At 41.5% G+C, this 25821-nt stretch overlaps 6 protein-coding genes and 1 long non-coding RNA gene across 7 annotated transcripts in view; 2 read left to right on the top strand and 5 right to left on the bottom strand.

Annotated features, from left to right (window-relative positions):
• Positions 1 to 1008, top strand: part of LOC109466537 (cytochrome P450 2U1-like) — a 4452-nt gene extending 3444 nt beyond the window's left edge. Inside the window, exons 6-7 of the mRNA XM_019764268.1 lie at positions 585 to 720; positions 830 to 1008. Of these exons, the coding sequence (XP_019619827.1) occupies positions 585 to 720; positions 830 to 1008 (315 nt within the window). The remainder of the gene's footprint in view (positions 1 to 584; positions 721 to 829) is intronic.
• A 605-nt stretch (positions 1009 to 1613) lies between these two features.
• LOC109466538 (fibroblast growth factor receptor 3-like) lies at positions 1614 to 13462 on the bottom strand. Its single transcript, XM_019764269.1, has 15 exons — positions 13402 to 13462; positions 12757 to 12817; positions 12217 to 12307; positions 11608 to 11758; positions 11335 to 11428; positions 11052 to 11173; positions 10703 to 10865; positions 10013 to 10123; positions 9531 to 9724; positions 8895 to 9017; positions 4154 to 4224; positions 3973 to 4013; positions 3258 to 3354; positions 2797 to 2896; positions 1614 to 2257 (listed from the first exon to the last, which is right to left on the bottom strand). The coding sequence occupies exons 2-15, from the start codon at positions 12773 to 12775 to the stop codon at positions 2234 to 2236; spliced, it is 1401 nt and encodes a 466-aa protein (XP_019619828.1). The 5' UTR covers positions 12776 to 12817; positions 13402 to 13462; the 3' UTR covers positions 1614 to 2233.
• LOC109466541 (protein unc-13 homolog C-like) lies at positions 4437 to 5621 on the top strand. Its single transcript, XM_019764272.1, has one exon. It carries the CDS (start codon positions 4567 to 4569, stop codon positions 5323 to 5325), a length of 759 nt encoding a protein of 252 aa, XP_019619831.1. The 5' UTR covers positions 4437 to 4566; the 3' UTR covers positions 5326 to 5621.
• A 42-nt stretch (positions 13463 to 13504) lies between the features above and the next one.
• Positions 13505 to 14895, bottom strand: LOC109466544. Its single transcript, XR_002140025.1, has 3 exons — positions 14798 to 14895; positions 14076 to 14222; positions 13505 to 13609 (listed from the first exon to the last, which is right to left on the bottom strand). It is a non-coding gene; the product is annotated as an uncharacterized LOC109466544 (long non-coding RNA).
• Positions 14896 to 15365: 470 nt separating this feature from the next.
• LOC109466513 (Down syndrome cell adhesion molecule homolog) lies at positions 15366 to 21879 on the bottom strand (the record flags this gene model as incomplete). Its single annotated transcript, XM_019764238.1, has 9 exons — positions 15366 to 15581; positions 15733 to 15830; positions 16368 to 16437; positions 18907 to 19178; positions 19383 to 19682; positions 19802 to 20092; positions 20691 to 20999; positions 21229 to 21363; positions 21846 to 21879. Coding segments are annotated over 9 exons (1725 nt in total), but the record flags the coding sequence as incomplete, so codon positions are not given.
• A 1-nt stretch (position 21880) lies between these two features.
• On the bottom strand, positions 21881 to 24027 carry LOC109466512 (fibrinogen-like protein 1; the record flags this gene model as incomplete). The annotated part of the gene is made up of 4 exons (XM_019764237.1): positions 23888 to 24027; positions 23034 to 23333; positions 22183 to 22869; positions 21881 to 21942 (listed from the first exon to the last, which is right to left on the bottom strand). Coding segments are annotated over exons 1-4 (1179 nt in total), but the record flags the coding sequence as incomplete, so codon positions are not given.
• Positions 24028 to 25607: 1580 nt separating this feature from the next.
• Positions 25608 to 25821, bottom strand: part of LOC109466511 — a 9153-nt gene continuing 8939 nt past the window's right edge. Inside the window, exon 4 of the mRNA XM_019764236.1 lies at positions 25608 to 25624. Coding sequence (XP_019619795.1) covers positions 25608 to 25624 — 17 coding nt within the window. The remainder of the gene's footprint in view (positions 25625 to 25821) is intronic.

The raw sequence follows: 25821 nt of genomic DNA, 5'->3' as shown, positions 1-25821 counted from the left end.
GTGTTTGTGTGTGTGTGTTTGTGTGTGTGTCAGTGTGTGTGTGTCAGTGTGTGTGTGTCAGTGTGTGTGTGTCAGTGTGTGTGTGTGTGTCAGTGTGTGTGTTTGTGCGCGCGCGCGAATGTGCTTGTGTGTGTGTGTCTATGTGTGTGTGTGTGTGTGTGTGTATGTGTGTGTGTGTGTGTGTGTGTGTGTGTGCGCGCGCTTGTGCGCGTGTTTGTGTGTGTGTCAGTGTGTGTGCGTGTTTGTGTGCGTGTTTGTGTGTGTGCTTGTGTGTGTGTGCTTGTGCGCGTGCCTGTGTGTGTGTCAGTGTGTGTGTATGTGTGTGTTTGTGTGTGTGTCAGTGTGTGTGTGTCAGCGTGTGTGTGTCAATGTGTGTGTGTCAGCGTGTGTGTGTGTGTCAGTGTGTGGTGTGTGTGTGCTTGTGGGCGCGCGTGTGCTTGTGTGTGTGTCTGTGTGTGTGTGTGTGTGTGTGTGTGTGTGTGTGTGTGTGTGTGTGTGTGTGTGTGTGTGGTTGTGTGTGTGTGTGTGTGTGGTTGTGTGTGTGTGTGTGTGCATCGACATATATTCTATTTCCTTCGATCCAGGTACTACCGAACCTGTACTCCCTCCACATGGACCCCGCCTACTGGCCTGATCCGGACCGGTTTGACCCCGGAAGGTTTCTGGACGCGGAAGGGAACGTCACCAACAAGCCTGAGTCTTTCATGCCTTTTGGGGGCGGTAAGGCTTAGAGATATCGTTATTGGGCCACAGTAACCACACAGTAATGATTGCATACTTTCTATTCGACGGCTGGCTGGCCTTACAACTCGGCGTTCTATATTTCCAGGCCGACGTGTGTGTCTTGGGGAACAGCTGGCCAGGATGGAGCTGTTCCTGTTCTTCTCGACCCTGCTGCAGTCCTTCACATTCAGGACGCCAGAGGGCGCTCCTCCTCCATTAACTGACGGCGTCTTTGATCTGACCTTGACCCCGCACCCGTTTGAGCTCTGTGCGATCCCGCGTTAGCTTTAATGGCCAGATGTGCGAGAAATAACCTGACTGAGCTGGTTTTTCTAATCAATCTGTGGTTATATTGTCATGCCTTATTGGCACTAATATACAGGTAGCTACAAGAGAGACATTTTCTGCTAATCACACATATCCATCTATGTCCATTTATACCTATCTGCTGTGGAGGGAGGTAGATTTCCATGCTTGTATATTTATCAATGCCTACACAAATTGCTGTAGGTCAGTGAAGTTAGATGGTGCTTTTTGTCACCATCAAAAATATGCTACCATGCTATTGTTAACACAATTGTAATGTACATGTACCTCCAGACCAGCGCAAATATACAGAAATCAAGTGTTTGGAACATGTGAGAGTGTACCAAGACTTGAATATATATAATATATTTTATTCATGTAGAACTTCTTATAAGGTAGTACATTGTGAGGCTATACAATTCAAACGTCCCGCAGTATTAGAATGTTATAATAATATAATCCTGACATTGACAGCAATTTTATATGTTCGTACATGCGTAACTGCATCAAGAAGCGAGAAGAAGTTGAACCTGTAAATAGTAGACCACATTAGTATATATAGTATGTAAGTGTCATTACTGTATTCTTTTCCCTGTTTACCCATGACCTGTACTTAGCTTGGTAGAGCACAAACGTACAATAAAGGTCTTTCATTTATATAACAAGTAGTGCCAGGGAGGTTAATGTTAAAACATTACTGATTTGGATGTCATGCTTTTGTAACATGTGACTTTGCTGAAAGGTATGTTGGTAATTTTTGTTCCAGTATACATCTTGTTTTAGTACTAGACTGTCTTACTGTGGTGAAGGAAGTTGGAAATTTTCTTCAGTTGTTTTTGTCATGTTTTCGATTGTGCAAAGTCAACTCTTGGTTAGATATAATGAGAAAATACATGATGCAAATATATTGAATAAGAATGTAAGAAATTAATTGTTTTTGCTAAAAGATTTTAAGTGAATTGTCCTTGATATATTCTTAGGTTATGGTGCAGCTTGTGCAGTATATGTACTGTGTTTGTGACAAAAATGAATCTTCATGGGAGTAATATACTGTTCCATAACTAGTGTAAGATATTGTTCTTATGCTTGATATTTCTAGGATTGTATACATAAGTCATTCTGGCTATACATTATGTAGAAAATGATAGAAAGTTTCAATTGGCAAATGGATTCTTCTCTGTCTCTATCTTTCTATCCACAGTTCTTACTTCATCAGTGAGGCATATGTCTGCAAAAGAAACAAACAAATCTCTGATTTAAAAAGTACAGCGACTTTCGTAAGGCCTTTGACTACATGTAGACATACAGAAAGATACGTGGGCACAACAGAATTGACCTACATACAAAGCAATAGATGAATCATGTGGGGTCGTGTGGCGCAACGGCAGCGTGCGCGACTCGGAATTTAGAGGTCCCGGGTTCGAGTCCTGACATGCCACCGATCTTGTGCCCTTGGGAAAGGCACTTTACACGACTTTCCCCACTAGACTCGAGTGAAAATGAGTATTGTCTGTCCAGTATTCGTTTCTATGTGCGGGACACAACACCAGCAACAGCTGCCTCTGTTCCGCGTGTATTGCACTGTTGCAATTTCAATAAATCAAAATCAAATCATATAGCCCTGTACTTGTGCGTGCTTAGCTACCTGGTACAAGATGGGGCTGCAGATACTGGATATCTTGATGCATACTACAAACAGGATGAAAAGACCGTTTTAGAAGACTTAGTAAGATCAACAAAGTTGATGCATCTCAGAGGAAACGTTACCTTGTAATCTTGAATGATCCGGTCCAGAGTCACCTTCAGGTCAGGGAACGTTGGTCTGTTCTCAGGGAGGGTTTCCCAACAGCACCTCATCACATCGTAGCTGTTGCATGCGGAATATTGGCATTAATGAAACAGGTATTTCACTGACACTGAAATTTTGACAGGACGTATATTGTACATAAGTAAGTATTCCATATGGATCTCTATAACCGTCACTGAACCGAGCCTCCTTCATGTTGCACTAAAACTACGAAGGCCCAGAGCGACAAAAGTGACAGCCTCTGCAGATGTACTCACAGGCCTCCGCAGAGGCTATGTGCAGAAACCTCTGCGGAGGCCTGAGAGTACCGATGTAGAGGTCTGTGAGCACACGGCCTATACGGAGCACTGCGGAGACCGCAATTTTTGTTCCTCTGGGCTTTCGTATAAACCAAGGCTCAATACAAGGGCTGTAGACGTACATGTCCTGAGGACATAGAGCAGGTTTCTCCAGCCTGTAGCCATCCGGCAACAGTTTCATGAGCTCTTTGCCAGCCATCTGACCGTACGGCTTCTTACCTGGAAGATTAAGTACATCACGGTTTATCACAAAATTGTACTTGTGGTCATCATTTATAGAGACATTCAGACAAGGTGCCAACATGTCAATCATGGAAGAAGTATCAGCATGAAAGTTTATCTGAGTTGGTAAATTACATTATGAAAAACTTAAACTGTTCTCCAACTCAAAAATTGACTCACCAGAAATTTTCGACTGAATCACTCAGTCTTCCTCAGCTATCTGACCCAAATGCTGTGGACACGTGATTTTTCCCACGTGTGACGTCAGCAAAGGGTCAATGGTTGTCTGAAGTCGATATCGCCCCCCGTCCCGGTTGAGCGATAGAGAGGCATAAAAGAGGCCATATACATCAGGGCACTTCAACCACTGCTCAACCGGGACGGGGGCGATATCGACTTCAGACAACCTTTGACCCTTTGCTGTATATATTACAGAACAGCTGAAATTGTTTCTTAAAGCATTGAAAGAATAATGCAATTTCACATTTCATAGCTGACAATGCGAGAGATTTTGACGAGATAACGTTAAGCCAAATATATGTTTCAATGAATGCTTGTACTGCTAGGAGGGCACCAAATCATATACATGGCACATGTCGTTTGTGCCTCTCTTACCCATCGTCATAATCTCCCACAGAAGGACTCCAAAGGACCATCTGAAACATTGAAATTCTTATGTTACTGTATATATAATCTCTGATATGAATTGAGTACTACAGACATGCATATAAAATGTATGGTTGGTCACTTGCTAACTACGCGTAGATGTTCGATATTGTCAGAAGAATATACCTACACATCACTCTGTGTGGTGTACGTGTGGTGGAAAAGGGACTCGAATGCCATCCAACGGACGGGAAGCTGGCTCTGAATTAGGAAAAAGAAAATTCAATGTTAGATGCGACATGAATTCATTAATTAGATCGTGGACATTTGCAAACGACTCGAATCTGTTTCACAACATCCTCATTCGTTGACTTTTCCAGATCATATTGGCTTTCAATAATATGAGTCTCTCGTGATATGAGATGGCATAATATATACACCGCAGTGGGCTCCCTTAGTTGGAGCCCCCGCCGGTAGGTTTCTCTCTCTGCAACATTTGCACTGATTTTTTTACATAGTCTGTGTTTGCTTGTGGTGATTTGTAACCAGCTCCTTGCTGCCGAGAGTATCTGTTGTCATTTCAGTACCCTCCCCCCCGGAAGAATGGCGCCAAGAAAAGGCAACACCTCAGAAGACGATTCTATATCCCTGTCAGTTGTCAAAGAACTACTAGAACTACAAGAGAGGAACTTCAAATCATTCTTGGACACGATTATGGAGTCAACACACAAGAGAATGGACAATATTATACGTGAAGTCCAAGAGATCAAGGACAGCCTACAATACTCTCAAAAGGAAATCGACGAAAACAAAATCAACCTACTCCGACATATACAAAAGGTAGAGGACATAGACACAGAAATAACTCTACTCAAGAAAGACATCACCGCAAACGACACCAAAGTTGACTACCTGGAAAACCAATCTAGACGAAATAATATATTGATTGACGGAGTCGCTGATACAAAGGACGAGACTTGGGAGCAGTGTGAACAGAAAGTAAGGGAACTAGTCAGGGAGAAACTGAAGCTAGACCCAAAACAGATAGAGATCGAGAGAGCGCATAGAAACGGACGGTTCAACGACGGAGGACGACCACGCCCAATTGTAGCAAAGCTACTAAGATACAAGGACAGAGATCAAATCATGAAACGAGCAAAATACCTGAAGGGAACCCACATCTACATTAATGAGGACTACTCAGAGAAGGTGAGACAGAAGAGGAAGGAACTGATCCCACAGATGAAAGCTGAAAGAGAACGAGGAAACATCGCGTACCTGAAGTTTGATAAACTCGTTGTACACCCACCTGGGGAGGGAAGAACAGATCGCAGACGCACAAGAGCCGACTCCAGACATTGAAGACACGATTGGAAATTCCTGAACTGTTTCCTGTGGAAATTCCTGAACTGTTTTGAGCTAAGTCAAGTAAACCTTGAACACCCATCATGAACTCAAAACCCCACAACCCAGCACCCTGATATTTAACCCTACTGAACTAAATAATTTAGACAATAAGTCACAAATTTCCCCACTGGATCCTGATACAAACTTTCTTAACGACTTTTATACTTCTATAAATACATCTTCCCAATATTATACTGCTGAATCCTTTAATAAATCTTGTAACATGTCCTGTTGTAACACTCTATCTCTGTTCCACTTAAATGTAAGAAGCCTTCCTTGCCATTTTAATGAGCTCAACGAATATCTCTCCTCCCTGCACCAAAATTTTACAGTTCTTGCAATAACAGAAACATGGCTAACAGATGATATCACAGAAAATTATAGTATACCTGGTTATAATAGCATACATCACTGCAGAAAGAATAGATCTGGAGGGGGGTTTCACTATACATAAGAAACGACGTATACTATCAAGAACGACCTGACCTAGAATTTATCATCGACGACACAGGCACAAAGAGTATATTCATTGAAATCATTCCAAGTAACCCGAAGGAGAAAAACAATATTGAGCTGTGTGTATCGCCCACCAAATACCGACATTACAGAATTCAATGAGCGCATAAAGGAATCTATGAACAATATTAATAGGGAAAGAACAACTTGTTACATTATTGGTGATTTCAATATTAATCTGTTAAACAACACTAACCAACCCACTACTGATCATGTAAATGAAATGTTCTCATCTGGCTTTTACCCACTTATATGCAAACCTACCAGAATTACACCCTACTCTGCTACCTTGATAGACAACATTTATACAAACTCTGTTAGCAACAATATCAAAGTTGGCATCCTCATCACTGACATATCAGATCACTTCCCAATATTCCTTACATCCGATTTAAACGAGCCAGTCAGGCAGACAGACAAAATATCTTATCGACAAGTTAACACAACTAATATTCAGAAATTTACACAATCCCTATCAGAAATAGTATGGACCGACGTATTAAACGAAACAGACACAGAAAAAGCATATAATCAATTTTTTGAAACATACGGATCGTTATACGAAAAATGTTTCCCAAAGAAAATTACAAAAATCTCCCAACATTCGCGCAGAAAACCCTGGCTAAGCAGTGGATTGTTAAAGTCAATACGCAGAAAAAACAAGCTCTTTACTAAATATATCAAGAACCCGACACCCTTAAACCACAGTATCTATAAAAATACCGGAATAAGTTAAATCATCTCCTAAAAACTGCAAAGAAGGAATACTATCACAGAAAGTTCAATGAAGCCACTAGTAATATAAAACAAACATGGAACCTGATAAATGACGTTTTAAATCGTAATAAAAGTAAATCAGCTGGTCCAAACAAAATACAAATTGGTACCAAAACTACCGAAAATAAAGATGAAATATGTAACGAATTCAATGATTTTTTCATTAATATTGGACCTACACTTGATAGTAAAATCCCAAAAGGAATACAAGACCCTCTTAGCTACATCACCTTACAAGTAAATTCTAACCTATCAACTTTTATACCACCAACTGGTGCTGAAATTACAGATATTATCAAAAACTTAAAAGACTCAGCTGCTGGTCATGACGAAATAAGCCCTAAAGTACTAAAGTTATCACTGCCCTATGTTATTGCCCCTCTAACGCATATTTTGTCTCTATCCTTGCAAAATGGAGTTGTCCCTCACCCACTAAAAGTCGCAAAAGTAACGCCTATTTTTAAAAGCAGTGATCCACTTAGTGTTAATAACTATCGACCAATATCTGTCCTTCCCTGCGTATCTAAGGTCTTGGAAAAACTAGTATACAATCGTCTTCTGAAACATTTAAATCAAAATAACATCCTATATAAACACCAATATGGCTTCAGAAAGGGCTATTCTACTTCTCTGGCACTCATACACTTAATGGAAAAAATTTCTACCGCTATAGATAACAAAGAATACACTATAGGAATCTTTCTCGATCTATCAAAGGCCTTTGATACAGTTAATCATTCCATTCTACTCAATAAACTAAAACGATATGGTATATGTGACTCCGCAATAAAATGGTTCTCTTCTTATCTATCCAATAGACAGCAATACGTAACCCTTAATGATAATAAATCACAACTTAAAATAATAGAATGTGGTGTCCCACAGGGTTCGATACTAGGACCCCTACTTTTTTTGATTTATATAAATGACCTCGAAAAAGCATCCTCAATTATTTTCTTTATCCTATTTGCAGATGATTCAAATCTTTTTCTTTCAAACTCGAATTTTGATACGCTAGTAAACCTGGCTAACGAAGAATTGAAAAGGGTTATATCGTGGTTTGAGGCAAATAAATTATCAGTCAATGTTAAGAAGACATACTACCTTATTTTCTGTAATAGAAATAAAACCTACAATAGAAGCGCCAAAATCTTTTTAAAAAATGTGACCCTTTCTCAAGAGAGTCAAGCCAAATTCTTAGGTATAATCATTGATGAACGATTAACCTGGAAAACCACATATAACTATGTTAGGTAAAAAAAATTTCAAAAACTATTGGTATTATTGGAAAACTTAAACATCTTCTTACTCAAAAAACCATTATTACCATATACAATAGCTTAATATACCCATACCTAACCTACGGGAATATAGTCTGGGGATGCGCCTACAAAACCACACTACAGCCCCTAGTATTACTCCAAAAAAGATTTGTTCGTTCAGCCACCGGCGCCAGTTTCCGCGCACATTCTGCACCTTTGTTACAAAACTTAAGATTTTGAATATTTTTGATATAAACAGACTTCATCTGATGCTATTTACGTTTAAATTCCTTACTTGTTCTCTTCCAGACACATTTAATGGTCTTCTAAATCTTAATTCCCATTTTCATACTTACCAAACTCGACAAAGTGCCCATTTCCATATCCCCCTAGTTAGAACGTCCGTAGCCCAAAATGAGTGTAAAATATAAATGTACAACTACTTGGAATAATCTCCCGCTCCACCTAAAATGTTTAACATCAATGATTAGCTTTAAACGAAATCTTAAAAATCACATACTTTTATTTCCCACCGACATTTGATGTCTTATTACTGTGATTTCATCTGTATAAGTTTGAATTTCCGTTTCTTTTTAAAATTCATTTATTTTTTCTTGAGTTATTGCTGTTAACCTATGTTTTAACATATTATTTGTAATTAGCGTTATTTATCAATCACTTTTGTTACTCATTGTTACTATTTGTTTTGTTACCATTATCATATTGATCATATTGATCAAATTTACTAACTACTTATTGTTATTTATTGTTACCATTTGATTTGTCAGTATTATTTCAGTTGTTAATTAATTTTGTCGGGGAAGATCCCAGACAAGCCACTATGGCTTAATATCTTTCCCCAGCATTTTATTTTATTGTCAGTAAAGATGTTCATTTTATTGTTTTTTTTAATATATATGCGAACCAATAAACAAACAAACAAACAAACAAACAATATATTTTTAATACCTTGGTGCTCTTTACGTACTCAGTGTCCTCGTAGATATCCCGTGACAGACCAAAGTCTGAGATCTTGGCCGTCAGGTTCTTCCCCAGAAGTACGTTCCTGGCGGCAAGGTCACGGTGGACACACTGCGTGGACGATCGGTTACATGGCCATACCATACTTACATAATCCGTGACAGAAATCAGGTAAAACATAAAAACATAACATTTTCAAGAATCACATTAATGTATTTTTGTATAACTAATTCATAGAGCTATTAAGGTAAGCGTGGAGGCTGATGGACAGCAATAAAATTTTGTAGCGATGCATTTTTCAATCAAAAGTACACTTAAAGTTAGTCGCCTCCTCGTGTTTTAAATCAAACTCGTCCATGCCTACTTTAGCCATTTGACATTATCTATCATTGCTTCTATCCTCTGCCTGCCTCAACATTACCTGCATGAGAAGCTATACTCGTTGTGATCACAGCACCGTTTGATATGAGAATGCAGACTACGGCTATGGACACGGCTAGTTATGAGCGCAGTTTAAAACCATGCTCAGATTCTAATGCATGTGTATCTACAAAAATCTTGTCCTTGATTAGGACGTTGTAATGAAAATCAACCCTTTCGACACAGAAACATGCTTTAGTGTACCTGCATGGCTGCCAGATGACTCATCCCATTCGCGATGTCAATACCGAACAGGATGAGCTGGTCCATCGGCAGCTGAACCCCGGCGGTGGCGATGTTTGTGCAGTCTGTCTGGTCCAGCTCCTCAGGACGGTTGTCCTTCAGCCAGTCCTTCAGACAGCCGTTTGGTGCGTACTCAACCACAAGTGTCAGAGGGCCTAACGTGGATATCCGGATGGTAAGTGGAAGGATTTAAACTGATACGTACGACTAAAGTTCTGTAAAGCGTGGAAGCTTTCAGATGACATTATATATTATAGCTATTAGCAACTGACGAGGCTACTAACGTTTGAACACACATTAGGCCATATTGCACAGATTTTGATAGATTGACAATCTTACAAACATCCTGACTGAAAAAAACTTCTTTGCAGTAGACAAATATTTACATTTACAGATTAAAGGGACCTCATATCGCGAAATTTGAGCTTTAACACTGGTATTACCTTCTACTGTGCATGCGCCAACAAGACTGATGATGTTGTCATGACGACCGACAGTGACCAGAATCTCCAGCTCCCCCATCAGGTCCTCTTTGTCCCTGTCTTCGGCAGATGCTGAAAAAATTGTAAAAAGAAAGATACCACTCACATAGTCCTTATATCTTGCTACCCGTAACAAGAAAAACTTGCGTGTCTTAATCTTTACCTCCCTTAGTTCACTTTTCTTTGAAATAATAAGATGTGCTATTAATGCTAGAATTTGACAAGGTACACATGTATTGGTGTGTTGAAGGACATCTGTTTATATGTATGTTAATGACATCTTATGAAAAACTTAAACTTTTCTCCAACTCAAAATTTGACTCACCAGAAATTTTTGACTGAATCACTCAGTCTTCCTCAGCTATCTGACCCAAATGCTGTGGATACGTGATTTTTCCCACGTGTGACGTCAGCAAAGGGTCAAAGGTTGTCTGAAGTCGATATCGCCCCCCGTCCCGGTTGAGCGATGGTGTCATTTGGGTCAGATAGCTGAGGAAGACTGAGTGATTCAGTCGAAAATTTCTGGTGAGTCAAATTTTCAGTTGGAGAAAAGTTTAAGTTTTTCATAATGTAATTTACCAACTCAGATGAACTTTCATGCTGATGTTAATGACATCTGTTCACTACGGGTAAGCATTGAATGAAAGGCACCTTTCAGTGTCTTGACTGCCACAGTCTGGGTCACACCTCTCTTCCTCAGCTCCCCCATACGGACCTCTCCAAACTGTCCCTTCCCCAGGACTTTACCGAGCGTCAGACTGGACCGGGGAATTTCCCAGTCAGCGTGGACAGGTTTGCTGCGTTCAGCGGAGTCCTAGACAGAAAAGGGATAGCGTCGATGAAGGTTAGACATCCAGGTAAAAAGATGTAGCCATGTGTAACATCCTGACATTTGTTTTGAAATCATTCACTATCATGGAACAGTAGAGCTCACATTGCAGAATTAAATTGGAAATTGGAAAAGGTTAATGACAGAATAATGACAGAATAAGAAGCAAACCGAGTTGTCCTTCAGCTCCTGCAGTGTTTTTTGTAGTTTGACCCTCGGTCCGATCTCAGGAATCAGCTCAGCAAGCACAGCGTCGCTCAGATTCGAGACTGCTTCTCCGTCTATCTTGTGTCCTGAAAAACAGGGAATCTAGCAAAATTTTGCGAAGTAGTAAAACCTCATTTTATCCAAATGGACAGTTTAGATGTCATCTTTCCTCCGAATCCGAAGGATCACTGTGACAATTAACACTGTTTTATCGAAAAAAGGAAAGGATGAGCAGAACGGAACTTACGCCTAAATGCTGCAGCGTACTGCCCATAACCACTGGACTTCAGGAATTCCACTACGTCGTCCACAGTGACAAGGTCTTGGATGTGGTAAATGGTCTGTAGTAGACAGTAAAGTTGAATTAGTCATCATCAACCATCAATGGTGGTGAAGCATAACGCTGTTTAAAACACCTAGTAGTAGTGCAATGTCAATGCAATGGTACGCTAGTAACAATCTTTATTATAAAAAGACTTTACAAATGCGCATTGAAGTGACTATATGATTGTATAGTTACCGTTTCGTAATTATTAAGTGAACTGTCTTCATCCAACGTCTTACATGCAGGATTCTCAGCTGATTCCGTGGCGGAGGGCTCGTCTCCTTTGATTATCTTTAGATCTAGCTGAAGACCTGCAGGGTTCTGGTCGTCTCCGGACCTTCTTTTCCTGGAACATATCAAGGATTACAGTAGTCTTTGCACACAGAGTACGGTTAAACATAGTAAGAGGTATATTTTGGCATGATTAAGTGTTAAAAAATTCCAGCTCATTATCATAATTTATGTAAAAATAGGATGAGGCCTGCAGGCATGAACATGGGGTTGACCTTTGACCTCATATGATTGTCAAATTGTCAAACCTCTGAATACATGGCACTTGGACCCCACACGTCTTACATAAGACTTCCGTTGTTATTTTTACAAATTTGTGCCGATCTCCAAAAAAAATAGGAGAACTTGTAGAAGAGGTTTATCGACAAAGTCGCGGGAGGAATTTTTTTTCGAATGAAAAAATTTCAAATAGCACATAAAAATATACGCCTGGGGTCCAAATGGACCCTGTTGGGGTGTTTGAGGGTTAATCATGACACATCAATAGATGATGTGAATAGGGACATTACTTACCTGTAACATATAATCCCTACTGTCACCAGAACAACCACCAGTAGAGCAGCCGCACAGCCAGCGATGATGGGGACAAGAGGAACAGTTTCGACTAGAAGGGAATGATAGTCACATTATGTCATATTTACGTTGGGAAAATAATACACCACTATTGCATTGTTACTAACAACGAGAGAGTTGTCAGTATATAGTAGAGGGGATTCATTCCTCAAGCTACCGACATCTCGCACACGCAGTCGTCCCTCAGTAAGACATCTGGAGCCGCATAGTTCCCGTTTAGAACTTTTATTCAGCCTATCACACTAGAGAGAGTTGTCATAAAAAATGATAGTCCATTACTTTTTCTCTTGACAATCAGGGAATTAAACCATCGTGTACCATGCGTTGTATATTTTCAGACATTTTTTTGGCCCCATACGTTGCAGCCGAAAATAATAAAGGCTATTTTAAATACTCAATAATTCAAAAAGGAAAACAATTCATATTTACATATATATTGAATATATATATATATCAGATTCTATAATCCATACGAATTACCTTCAAGTTGGTTGTCCATTTCTGTTATAACAGGTTCAATGTACCCACTTGTCGTGAATAACTGAAAATGGAAACTTTTCCCATGAATAGAAAATATACGGCGTATGAACCGTGAAGTAAGATATGTTGAAATGTCATTGCCAGCTACAGCAATATGAATCAAACATTGTTACACATTGGCAATAAAATGAATCACTGGAAACTCCAAAGTTGACCAAATGTACGCGTTCAGCTATGGTATACATACGCCAAAAAGCAGTTACTCAAGCAACTGGATATGATTTTGAAAACGTTAGACGTTTCAGCTAGTATCCACTAGCTTTCGTCAGTGACTGAGAGACCAGGGGGGAAATGCAGGTTTATTAGCGACAACTATTGATTGATATGCAAATAAAGTGAAGACAAATTTTGGAAAGTCAAAAAGGGAACAAAAGTCAGACAAGTCAAGACAAGATAAAGCAAATTTGCATCAATCAATAGTTTGTGCTTATAAAGCTGCATTTCCCCTCTGGTCTCTCAGTCACTGACGAAAGCTAGCTGAAACGTCTGAAGTTTTCAAAATCATATCCAGTTGCTTGAGTAACTGCTTTTTGGCGTATTGTATTACCTGGATGTCTAACCTTCATCGACGTATGGTATACATACCTTTTCTGTGTTCCGCTTGCGTCTTCTGGCTCCAGAGTCTACGTAACACCGCACTGCTGCTGTGTACCTGCCCCCTGACTGGAGTTTCTTATTACCAGGAGTCTTTGCGCGACTTGGATCGGCGAGTTCACTCCGCCCACAGCACCACTCATGACCACAGGGTGCCCCGTCGCCGATCTGTACTACATCGGTTCTTTTGTACTCCTCTCTGGTGGAAGAACGTACAGAGAACATCCGTAAATAATTTCATCAGGTTGGTAAACGACTGAATAGCAAAGTTCTTTCATCACAACCATTTATTTTTCAAGAGCCGACGTTTCGGAATGCATTGTAAACAGTAAAAACTAGCTTACGTGCACTGTGAACTATGTAACACCTTTAGTGCACTATGCACCAAGTAACATCTAGTGTCAGTGCACAGTAAACCAGTCAGAATTGCCCTGATGAAGATGACAGACGGTCATCGAAACGTCGGCTCTTGAAAAATAAATGGTTTTGATGAAATAACTTGTCTTTGCTATTCAGTACAGAGAACATGTTACAAAGCATATGTTATCAATGCGCTTTGTAGATTATGTTAGCATCCTATAGCATGTTTTGTCCATTCTGATATGTTCGGGTGATTGTAATGTACGCTACAATGTAATATGAATCTAAGGAACAAGCAAGCTTACGTTGAAAGTGACAAAGCCACGTAAGGTACAGTTTTCCCGCCATCGGGGGCCTCCTCTGTAAGCATGACGTCAGGTTCTCCAAGTCTTGTTTTCAGGTCAGCAAGGCTCTCTGTTTTAGTCATTGTGATGACGATGACTTGGCAACAACTGCAGCGAATTAATTGTGAATCGATTGCAAAGACACTGGCCCCGTCCAAATGCATTGATTAAGAATAGAAAGAAATACAAGACAATGTGTATAAACGTCAACTGTTCCCCGTGATAACGAACGAATGTTTGACACTATATATACACAATATCGTGCCTCCCTTTTTTGCAATTTAGCTAAGTTGGTAGGATTTGACATAAACCTCAATGATCTCTCTGATGATGTTTTAGTTCATTTATTCCTTAGAGGTTCTGTATCACCATCATATCCAAACAACTTGAAATTTTTACTTTATGTTCAATCATTTATAAAGGAAACTAAAAGATTTAAGTAATTCTTTCCTATCAATTTTGTAAGTTTTGCCTGGAGTACTTTACACATTGTAACCTTATTTATTCTATTCTGTTATTATTAAGCTTTGCATGTCTGTTTTTGCATTTGCTTTTGTATTTTTGTAATGTTAGATGGCGACATGAACATAAGCTTCGGCTTGAGTGTGTCGTCATCCTGTCCACTTTGCTTCTAAATGTTTTAATAAAGAAAAGAAAAAAAAACGAATGTTAGACACACGTACCGTACGGGACCATTCCTCTCGCTCACTTTCGGAAGGAACATGGGGAAAGATGTTGCCGAGGCGTTCGGGGGTGGACCGGTAGGGAGTACTGGAGGCGGCGGTGGCTCTAAATGATAAATGATCAGCGTAACTTCAAAATTGTGTCTTTTGCTACGAACTAAATGACCACACGACCATCTGTCATAGAAACAGAAGTGCCAGTTGAGTTGCATATTGTTTGTTTTCAGACTAAAAGTAGTAATATTAATGAATGAATGAATGAATGGATGAATGAATGAATGAATGAATGAATGAATGAATGAATGAATGAATGAATGAATGAATGAATGAATGAACTTTATCGCTCGACAATCGTACATGGTACAATGTGTGTCAGTAATACAACAATACTACAAAACTATTTTGTTTATTTGTTTATTTATTATTTGCACGTATAAAATGGTACATATTTAAATAATAACAATAAGACAATATGTGGGGTAGGCCAGAAACCTAGGGCCTACCCCAAACAAAGATAACTAAGATACATTACAAAACGTATTTGAATTAAACATTTCTACTAATATAACTATTTCTTACCAACTCTTGAGACTTGACAGGTGACCTCCTCCCCCTTGTCTCCCTCTGCGCAGGTTACCGCCCGGACCGTGACTCGGACCAAGGAGTTGGCGGGGAGCTCAGCCAGTGACTTGGACCACTGTTGTTCATCCAAACCCAACGGGTCACGGCTGATGCCGGGTTCAGACCCGTCCGGATTATGAAGTGGCGTGTCTACATATATAACCTGTGCGGAAAAAGTCATAGTTAGTTAACAATTGGTCTAGCTATAGTCCATATCACATCTTTCAAGACTTTTATGGTATTGAAGGATGAAAATGCCATCACAAAACGCGGGTGCTTCTGAATCATGTCAATGCCATAATGACTGTACCTACATTGTATCCTGTCAGCCTCCCTCTAGTTACTGTAGGAGCTGTCCAGTTCACTCCACATTCACTGTTTGCCAGTCTTGTCACAGTCGGGGCATCTGGACCTAAAAATTAAGATATAAGATTTGTTTTTCATATGGAAATGCGACAATGCGATTTCAGGGCAGCAAAACTAGCAATATTCTGAATAAGGCAATATTTGTGATATTGACACATACTGCTTCACATTAGCACTTTCAAATCAGCATTTCATACTTTGTGCATTTAAAACTGCGGAAACAAGCCCCAAGATGACTCCTTTATTTTCGGGGTGGTGCCCTAAAAATGAGCTCAGGGTCATTCCAGTAAACATTTTCCGTCAAAATTCTGGGAATCTTTGCCCCATGAGGGTCAATATACATTTGGACAGTGTGGTTTTAACTCGGTATGTAGATAAATGACTAGAAAATTGGCTTTAAAAATGGGTTTTCCAAGCCCTAAGAACTGCACTGGATGCCTTCGTAAGTGGTTGTGGGTGTCCTTATAATTACAGACCACAGGGAAATATATTAGATATCTACAATGACCATCACAATGCATACACCTTTACGAGCACAGCTTTGTGTTGCTGAATGAGTTTTGATTTAAAAACGTATACTTACATCCGTCACTCGTACGGGTCATGAATGGATGGCTCTCGTTTCCACGGTATAAGGTGTTCATGGCTGATACCTGTCAGATGGAAATGTTCCAAAACAGATGAGTCAGAAAATCTTAGCATATTCCTTAAACGCAATTGTGCTAAGATTGCATCATTGCAGGATCAATCGCTAGCATTTGGGCACCTTTTTTATGAATTCTTAACATATTCGCAAGATCACAGTAAGATGTTTGTTTGGCATGAAAGTTCATCTGAGTTGGTAAATTACATTATGAAAAACTTAAACTGTTCTCCAACTCAAAATTTAACTCACCAGAAACTTTCGACTGAATCACTCAGTCTTCCTCAGCTATCTGACCGTGACGTCAGCAAAGGGTCAAAGGTTGTCTGAAGTCGATATCGGTAGTTGACATAGTCACTGAGACCGAGGCGGCGTGTCGTAGCTTGCCTGAGAGGGAGGGCAACGCACTTAGGGCTGAAGTTTCGTCCGTTCTCAACCGGAAAAGACACATCCAGTCTAACATCACTAAGGAAGAAAGGGGAGCTCTCAAATCGTTACGCCAAGACAAAGACATCACCATCTTACCGGCGGATAAAGGTCGTTTGACCGTGGTTCTTAACCAGAAAGATTACAAGGACAAGTGTGCAACCTTGTGTGACACCAACACCTACCGGAAACTCGGCAAACGGGACCCCACATCCAAATACAAGAAAGAACTTGTCGCCGTGCTCCAGAAAATCGAAGAGGACGGGGGGATTAATAGAGTGAAATACAGGCAACTCTATCCCACGGCCGAGACGACACCGAAGTTCTACGGCCTGCCGAAAGTTCATAAAGCCGGAACACCTTTGCGTCCCATAGTAAGTTGCATCGATTCTATTACATATCCGTGCGCAAAATTCTTGGCTAGCATACTGTCTCCGCTTGTCGGCAGAACGAAACATCACATTGTAAATTCTCAACAGTTTGCAGAATTGGTTAAAAATGAGAGGGTGGAAGAAGACGAGGAACTAAGATCGTTCGACGTAACTGCATTGTTTACATCGGTGCCAGTTGATAAGGCCCTCAGTGTTATTTCCCAGAGACTACAAGAAGACACAACCCTCCCCCAAAGAACAACTTTGAAGCCCGAACATATAGTAGACCTATTGCAAGTTTGTCTAAAGTGTACATATTTCCAGTATGATGGGGGTGTTTTACCAACAAGTGTACGGAGCCGCTATGGGCTCTCCTGTCTCCCCCATAGTGTGCAATCTTTATCTGGAATATTTAGAACAGTTGGCGATAAAAACCGCCCCACACCCCCCTATTTGGATGTACCGATATGTGGATGATACCCATACAAAGTTAAAGAAAATCTATGCACAGGAGTTCACAGACCATTTAAACAGTTTGGACCCAGATATAAAATTCACATTTGAACAAGAAGAAGACGGTTCACTGCCCTTCCTAGACACTCTAACAACAATCAACCAGGACAGGTCCCTGCGGGTTAACATATACCGCAAGGCGACACACACGGACCAATATCTAATTTTTTTCTCAAACCATCCATTGGACCACAAATTGGGAGTGATCAAGACCCTCTTACATAGAGCTAATACCATCATCAGTGATCCTGCGGATAGAATTGCCGAGATCGATCACGTCACAGAAGCCCTAAAGAAGTGTGGCTACCCTCAGTGGCTCATTAGGAAAGCCTCCGAGCCCAGACAGCCCCGGTCTAAACCCCAAGATAGTCAGGGAACGGGAGGGAAAAACAGAAAAACACTTGTAGTCCTCCCATACGTAAAGGGTGTTTCTGAGCCCCTACGTAGAATCTTTGCTGCACATGGAGTGAGTACCTGTTTTAGACCTCATCGTACGTTAAGACAGCTTCTTGTGGCACCTAAGGACAAAACTCCCAAGGAAGACAAGTGTGGGGTTATCTACCACATAAGTTGCCAGGGAAACACCAACAGAGGCCCCTGTCGGGAAACTGAACGCTCACTAAAAACCAGGTTTCTAGAACATAGACGACCCAGTTCTGTTGCATCTGAGGTGTCACAGCACATCCACATAGAATCACCGGGACACACAGTGGATCTAGAGGGGGTCAGAATCTTGGATACCGAACAGGATTACTTCAAGAGAGACATAAAAGAGGCCATATACATCAGGGCACTTCAACCATCGCTCAACCGGGACGGGGGGCGATATCGACTTCAGACAACCTTTGACCCTTTGCTGAAGTCACACGTGGGAAAAATCACGTGTCCACAGCATTTGGGTCAGATAGCTGAGGAAGACTGAATGATTCAGTCGAAAATTTCTGGTGAGTCAAATTTTGAGTTGGAGAACAGTTTAAGTTATTCATAAGATGTTTGTTTGTTTGTTTATGCATTGGAGGTCAAATAATAGAAATAATATGTCTGAAATGAGAGTAATAATAGATGTATTTTGTCCAATCAAGGAAAAATTGAACAAACAAAACAGTAAACAAATATTTGAACTGGCGCAAATAATAACAAAATGTATTGATGTCACAGTTCTGACTCACAGTGACAGAGTAGTTCCTAGCGGGCTGCAGGTGTGGTGATGTAATCACAGCTGTCAGGTTCTCCTGCTGCAGTCCTGACGTCATGTTCTCCTGGTAGAACGGTTCCCCGCCGGTTCTGTTGTACAGGCTGACTCGGTACGCCTGCAGCTGACCGTGGATGTGGTCAGGGCGCCGCCAGGCTACACGCAGCTGGACCGGCCGGGGGAGGTTTGGCGTCCGGCAGTTACAGTCGTGCTGGTCTGCAAACGTCTGGACAACTGGGGCTGCTGGGTCTGTGAGCCATGGGTAGATAAGAATGTCTGATGTAGATGATGTAGATTTTGTGGACTCTGATCGTATGTTGAGAATCTCTCACAGTAAGGAGTACTAAAACCCACACTACATGGAAATGTCTTCAATGCTAACACTCTAGTCTCGTCAACACGCTACAGAAGCCATTCATATTTAGTACTGTATATGTACAGTGCAGTACTCACAGTATTCCAGTGTCCTTGTGACTCTACAGTCGCTGAAGTCTCCTCCTCCTGCACTTGTCGCCCCCCGCACCCGGAATGTGTAGTCTGTGTACGGAACCAGGTCTCCGATAACGGTAGTGGTGCTGCCGCCTGACGTGGTAACTTGATGGGGAGACTCAGCTTCACGACACGACTCGGACGGTCCGTATCGAACTGTGTAGTTGAGGATCTCACCGCTGGGTTCTATCGGAGGTTCCCACGTCAGGTGGACAGAGCTGTGGGAGGTTGGTGCGGCTTGCAAGTTCTGAGGAGAACCAGGAGCTGTAAATGAAGCAGATAGAGGAGGTAATGCTAATCACATTTCAAGATTGCACTGTTGTACAGGTATCTTAAAGGAACAAAGAAGTACCACGAAATGTTGAGAAGATAAGCGCTCTTACGTGCGTCGTCTGTGGTTCCCGCCCCAGTGCCAGGAGTGCTCCATCCCAGGGAGTACGCCCGGACTTGGACGTGATACTGGACACCCGACCGTAAGCTGTAGATGTAGACCTCGCCGTTCACATCGGAAACTCCAGTTGACGCCCAGTCTGACCAGGACGCCGCGCCGCTCCTTTTGTAGCGTACTTGGGAGTCGATGATGTCGAGGTTACCGGTTACTCCTATTGCCCACGTGACGTGTAGAGCTGTGGAGTTAACTGCGGTGACGTTCACTGTAACATCATCCGGGCGTTCTGCAAAATTAATAGACATCAATAAAATGTAGGCGTTTTTACACACGTCATGATCAGTTACATGTACAGCAAAGAAATAGTAGACGAAAGTATGCATATTCATTCAATTTGAAGACTTTCATCATGGTATATTCATAATATTCTCCGACAAACGAATGTAAGGCCACACTGACTTAATTTTATGGATGACATCCTCTGAAGTCTCCGAAACTAGTGCGCGCGGGCGAAAAAAAAAGAGAAAAATCCGGCCAAAAATAAAAATGCTACTAAACCATAGGAATACAAAGCTGGTATTGTGAATTTGCGGCAGCATACTTAGCGACATAAACAACAAGCCGGCACATGCTGGCTTTTTGACGAATTTATAAATCGGCACTGTACGGTATGTACTAACTTCTGAGTAGTCGTGGAGCTTCGGTAGCCTGTGTGCCCGGCTCCGTATTGTTGCTAACTACTATGGACTACCGGCGTAGAACCAGGCTAGAGCCTCGGAGGACGTGATCTTTTTTTTTTTTTGAGAACAGGTGAAAATCAGTACGCGCGCGGATGTTATCCATAAAATTAAGGCGGTGTGGCCTAACGTTGGCAGTGTCCGTACCTTGCACGACAAGTGTAGCTGCTTGTGACGTATCGTTCCCCGCCACGTTAGACAAGATACAGACGTACTGTCCGTTATCTTGTCGACGTGCTGACGTAATGGTCAAGGTGCTGTGGGTCACGTGTTGTTCTCCCACCAATCCTCCGTCTGTATCGGCTATACTGATCCCAGCCCCGGGTGTGATGACTTCGGCACCGTGATACCAGGTGACGGTAGGGGCGGGGACACCGCGACCGGTGCAACTAAACGTTGCTTCATTATTAACAACTACCGTGAAACTCTCCGGATCGTCTGACACTGTTGCAGGTACTGGAACAATATAAACACAAGTCACTGTATATGAAAATAAGCACATCGAAACATAAATCTCACTGTAACTTTTACGGTCGTAATTTTTTAGCTGGTTGTCACATGAAATATCGTATTGTGAAATCATTTTTCTCATCATTTTCTCATCATTGGGTTAAAATTCAATCACCAATAGTGAATACTACTAGTATACGGTAACGTGACAAGTTTCAGATGTATGCCTACTTACTTATTTTGCAGGTGTCTCCAACCCAAGGTTCCTCACATCCTGAACATCTGCCGTCCGTTTTCTCACAGACTGTTCCTGTAACACAGTTTCCACAACTCTCCCCGCAGTAGTGGCCGTAAAATCCGTCAGGACATTCTACAACGGAATTGAATATCTTCACTGATTACGCATTGCGTCTAGATTTGAACAATTAGCATGGTGATGATGATGATGATGATGATAACGAGAGAGAGAGCTAGAGAGAGGGAGCTGGAGAGAGAGAGAGCTAGAGAGAGAGAGAGCTAGAGAGAGAGAGCTATAGAGAGAGCTAGAGAGAGAGAGAGCTATAGAGAGAGCTAGAGAGAGAGTGAGAGAGAACTAGAGAGAGAGTGAGAGAAGAGAGCTAGAGAGAGAGAGAGCTGGAGAGAGCTAGAGAGAGAGAGAGAGCTAGAGAGAGAGAGAGCTAGAGAGAGCTAGAGAGAGAGAGAGCTAGAGAGAGAGAGAGAGCTAGAGAGAGAGAGAGAGAGAGAATGTCAATGAATCATAACTTAAGCTACCTACATACTAAAACACGGCAGCATGTCCAATGTATCCAAGAGGCCGTGATATCCAATATTACGGTCAAAAAGTTGACCTACCCTGATCACAGAAGGCGTCATACCATCCAGCCGCACAGTCCGGAGCCTTCCGGTCCTGAGGTCAGGGTACCATTCTGGCAAGATTTGAAAGAGGACGCTGTGGAAAAGTAGTAGAATTATTTATCAATTTACAATAGTTTTTCAATTTCAACAGATGATATGCATTACAAACTATATTCCTTTGTTTGCCTCAGCAGTCCTTTCTTGCGATTACATTGAACATGTGCACAACTGATTCATGCTGAAAGCTGTGGGAAAAGGCCGAAAAGCAAGCAAGGGATCCTAAAGTACCTTTGCCAACAGCACATGACACAACCACCGTGTCACTAACACATACCTGGAAAATCTGCAGGCCTGATCATCATGACCGTTTTCTTCAAGGAATAAAGAAGACCCCTCCAATTCTCCCAGAAGATTCCTTTTGCACTGGGGCAGGTAGCTGTAGGTACTGAACAGCCGGTCAGATATTGTCCGTTCAACATGGCCCAGCCACAACTTGGAGTGTACCACCAGCCTCCTTGTCCGAATTTAACCGCACAGTTTTCGCTGGCACCGGCATTATTCTGGTCTGTTGTAGAAAACTGTCTGTTGTTGATGCTGTGACGTGTAGTGGACGGGTCCAAACTATCAGTTGCATCCCCGCTGTACCCGCCGATCGTTGCCGTGTACTTGCTGTCGGCATTCCCTACAGAAAACCTGCTGTACCGCGCAAACCGGCTGTTCATTTCCCAGTCTTCCAAGTACACGTACAGTTCGTTTTGTTTCTGTGTTGTCAGACTGTGGATGTGCTCTAATCCTAGCCAGGATTCTCCCATGAGATTGCCGAAGCCCCGCTCGTACTCAGTCCAAGTCTTATTAAACGGCACGGACCCGTCCTGACGCCGCTGTATGACCGTCCACCCACCGCCATCAGTGTCCATGTCACAGTAGGCTTGGAACGGTTGGGGGTGGCCCATAAAGTAGACATGATTGTACTGAATCCCAAGGGCGAACACGTCAGCACAGTCTTCGGGCGCCAATATATCTGAGAACATTAGACAATAAGGATGATATTTACATAAGATAGCAACTGGAACTACATTTGTGTATAGAATTCATATTCTAAGTTGGAAGAATTTTGACGCCCTATTGGCATCCAGGATTAAGCAGAGGTCTAATTTGGTTTCAACAAAAGTATAGTGTACATACGTTTCCGTTGGTAGTAGTTTCTATGAGGCCAACTCTCCCACTCAGAACCAGGAGACGCCGCCATGACCTTGTCACTACTGCGGAGCCAACACCGTGCAAAGCCGCCCTCTGGCGACCCCGCGGGGCGGTGGTTGAAGGACAGACATGCCGTGGTGACGCCGTCGTAACTGCCGTGACCTAGCAGACAGCGGCGGGCACACTCCTCGGCGTCTATGTTGTTGTACGCTGTTATATGATTGCCAGAATCACCGAAGAAGCGACCTGCCTCCTTGGTAAAGAGATTCTCGTACGAGACAGCCGCTAAAGGAGAAATAATAGAACATTCTACAACCATAGTAAATTGCTGAATGAGCTGGAAACCTTGATGATATTTTGGGAGATATTAGAATGTAATGGCAATTTTTAACGGTGTCGCTCATCGCAAGGCCAATTATTTTTGGCCTCTTCTAGGCATTAAAGGTACCTAAGTGAGTATAATGTAGTAATTTCAGGAGATGGCGGTGAAACTTTGTTTTGAAGCTTTGTGGATTGTAGTCGGACGGAAAGCATCTGTTTGGAAGAGAGTTCCATAATTTTACAGTCGGGGAAAGAAGCTGTTGTAAAATGACTTGGAGACAGGTATGTTAACGGTGTATTGATGAGAACTGGAAGAGAACCTAGTGGCACGCTGAAAGGTTCTGAGCGGCGGAACAAGACGTGCAAGTTCTCCTGAACATCGACCGTGAAAGTATCTGTAAAAGAGGGATAGGGATGCGACATTGCGTCTGTGTGAGAGGGAATCCAGCTTTGCGGCCAGAGAATGGCCGATGGCAACACAGATTCTCCTTTGAATGTGGTCTAAAATATTCCTGTACCTGTGCGGTTCTGACACGAGTCTCCAGTCCATAAGTCATGACATCCTCCCATACAGGCCCCGGTCTCCTTGTGACAGGCAGCTGGTCCGGCTGCACAGTGACAGGTCTGGGTACAGTCAGGTCCATACATGCCGTCTGGACACTCTGAAATAATGGGCAGATTCTCCGTCAGTCCCTTTTAATCAAGTCATCCAATTAATGGAATAAAGCATCGACGTGATGAAAAATGGGTTATGAAAAAAATGTCGCTATACATTGTCTGAGTTTAAAAAGAGGCAATAAGTCATTATCAGCAATAAAGTGCTCAATTAGAAAGTGTTGCAGTTAAGCAGAGAATATAAGAATGACATATCTTAATGTACATTATTAAATCAACAATAACGTAAAACAGCAAGCAGATTATTATTGGACTGAGCAGAGCACTTTGGACTCTTGCTGTTTACAGCTTAGAAAAACATATCCAATATTTTGTCAAAAACTTCTCTGTTACATAGTAGATCATAATGACCACCAGCGGGGGTCTTCACGCTGCAAGATTTATTCCAAAGATCTCAATATTTTAGACGAAATCTTGAGATCTTATGAGACAATCTCGAGATCTTTCAGAAAATCTTAAGATGAAAACGAAAGGTCTCAAGATATTTTAAACCATCTTGAGATTTTCCCATAGCATCTCGAAATGCTTTAAGAAATATTAAGATTTTTTTTAAGATCTCATGATTTATAAAGCAATCTTGAAAGAAATATAAAGCAATCTTGAAAGAAACGTTGAAATTGCTTTCTAAACTTTTTAACAAACTTGATATTTTTAAGCATCTCGAGATGCCATGAAAAAATCTCAAGATTCTTTGGAAACATCTTGGAAAGATCTTGAGACCTTTCGTTTTCATCTTAAGATTTTTGAAAGATCTTGAGATTGTCATGAAAAATCTCAAGATTGTCTCATAAGATCTCAAGATTGCATCTTAAATATTGAGATATTTGGAATACATCTTGATATTTTTCCATTTTTAACGAAGCGTGAAGACCCCCGCTGGTGGTCATTATGATCTACTATGTAACAGAGAAGTTTTTGACAAAATATTGGATATGTACCTCTAAGCTGTAAACAGCCAGAGAGATTAGTCCAAAGTGCTCTGCTCAGTCCCAGGGGGAGAAATGATACTATCCCATCATCCTTTGCAATACACATTCCACAACACGTGTCCCAGATGGCTGACTGTCAGCACCAGGCATATAGTCTTGTCATGTTTCCTTTAAAAGTGCAGCAATGGCAACAATTTGACCAGTAATTTTTGGTCTTTGAATTAGAAAACCCCAAATGCACCAAAAAGCACCCATGGGAAACGGAAGAAAATTGCATTTGTTGATGATTATTACATAAATCATATCAAATATAATATTTTCTTCCGTTTCCCATGGGTGCTTTTTGGTGCATTTGGGGTTTTCTGATGCACAAGATGTATAATATCACCAATCAACAGAGTTTGTAGAAAAGCACTTTAGTTTGGTGAAGTTTGAGCACCATTTTTGAAGCAAATGTTTGCATAAATGTTTATGACACAATGTAAGAAGTTGTACATAAGTTACAAAAGTCAGATAGCCTCATACACTACTTGAGTCCTTTGATAATTCAAAGAACCAAAATTACTGGTCAAATTGTTGCCATTGCTGCACTTTTAAAGGAAACATGACAAGACTATATGTCTGGTGCTGACAGTCAGCCAGCTGGGACACCTGTTGTGGAATGTGTATTGCAAAGGATGATGAGATAGTATCATCTCCCCCCTCCGATATGTATGTATGTGTGTGTGTGTGTGTTTGTGCGCGCGTGTGTGTGTGTGTTTTTGTCTATATGTATGTATGTGTGTGTTTATGTGTGTATGTGTGTGTTTGTGTGTGTCTGTGAGTGTGTGTTTGTCTAATATAGTATA

The sequence above is a fragment of the Branchiostoma belcheri genome, unplaced genomic scaffold (assembly GCF_001625305.1).
Source record: "Branchiostoma belcheri isolate BF01 breed outbred unplaced genomic scaffold, Haploidv18h27 scaffold169, whole genome shotgun sequence".
NCBI classification, from domain to species: Eukaryota; Metazoa; Chordata; class Leptocardii; order Amphioxiformes; family Branchiostomatidae; genus Branchiostoma; species Branchiostoma belcheri.
The sequence above is the reverse complement of the archived record's forward strand: the minus strand, read 5'-3'. Positions and strand labels throughout refer to the sequence as shown.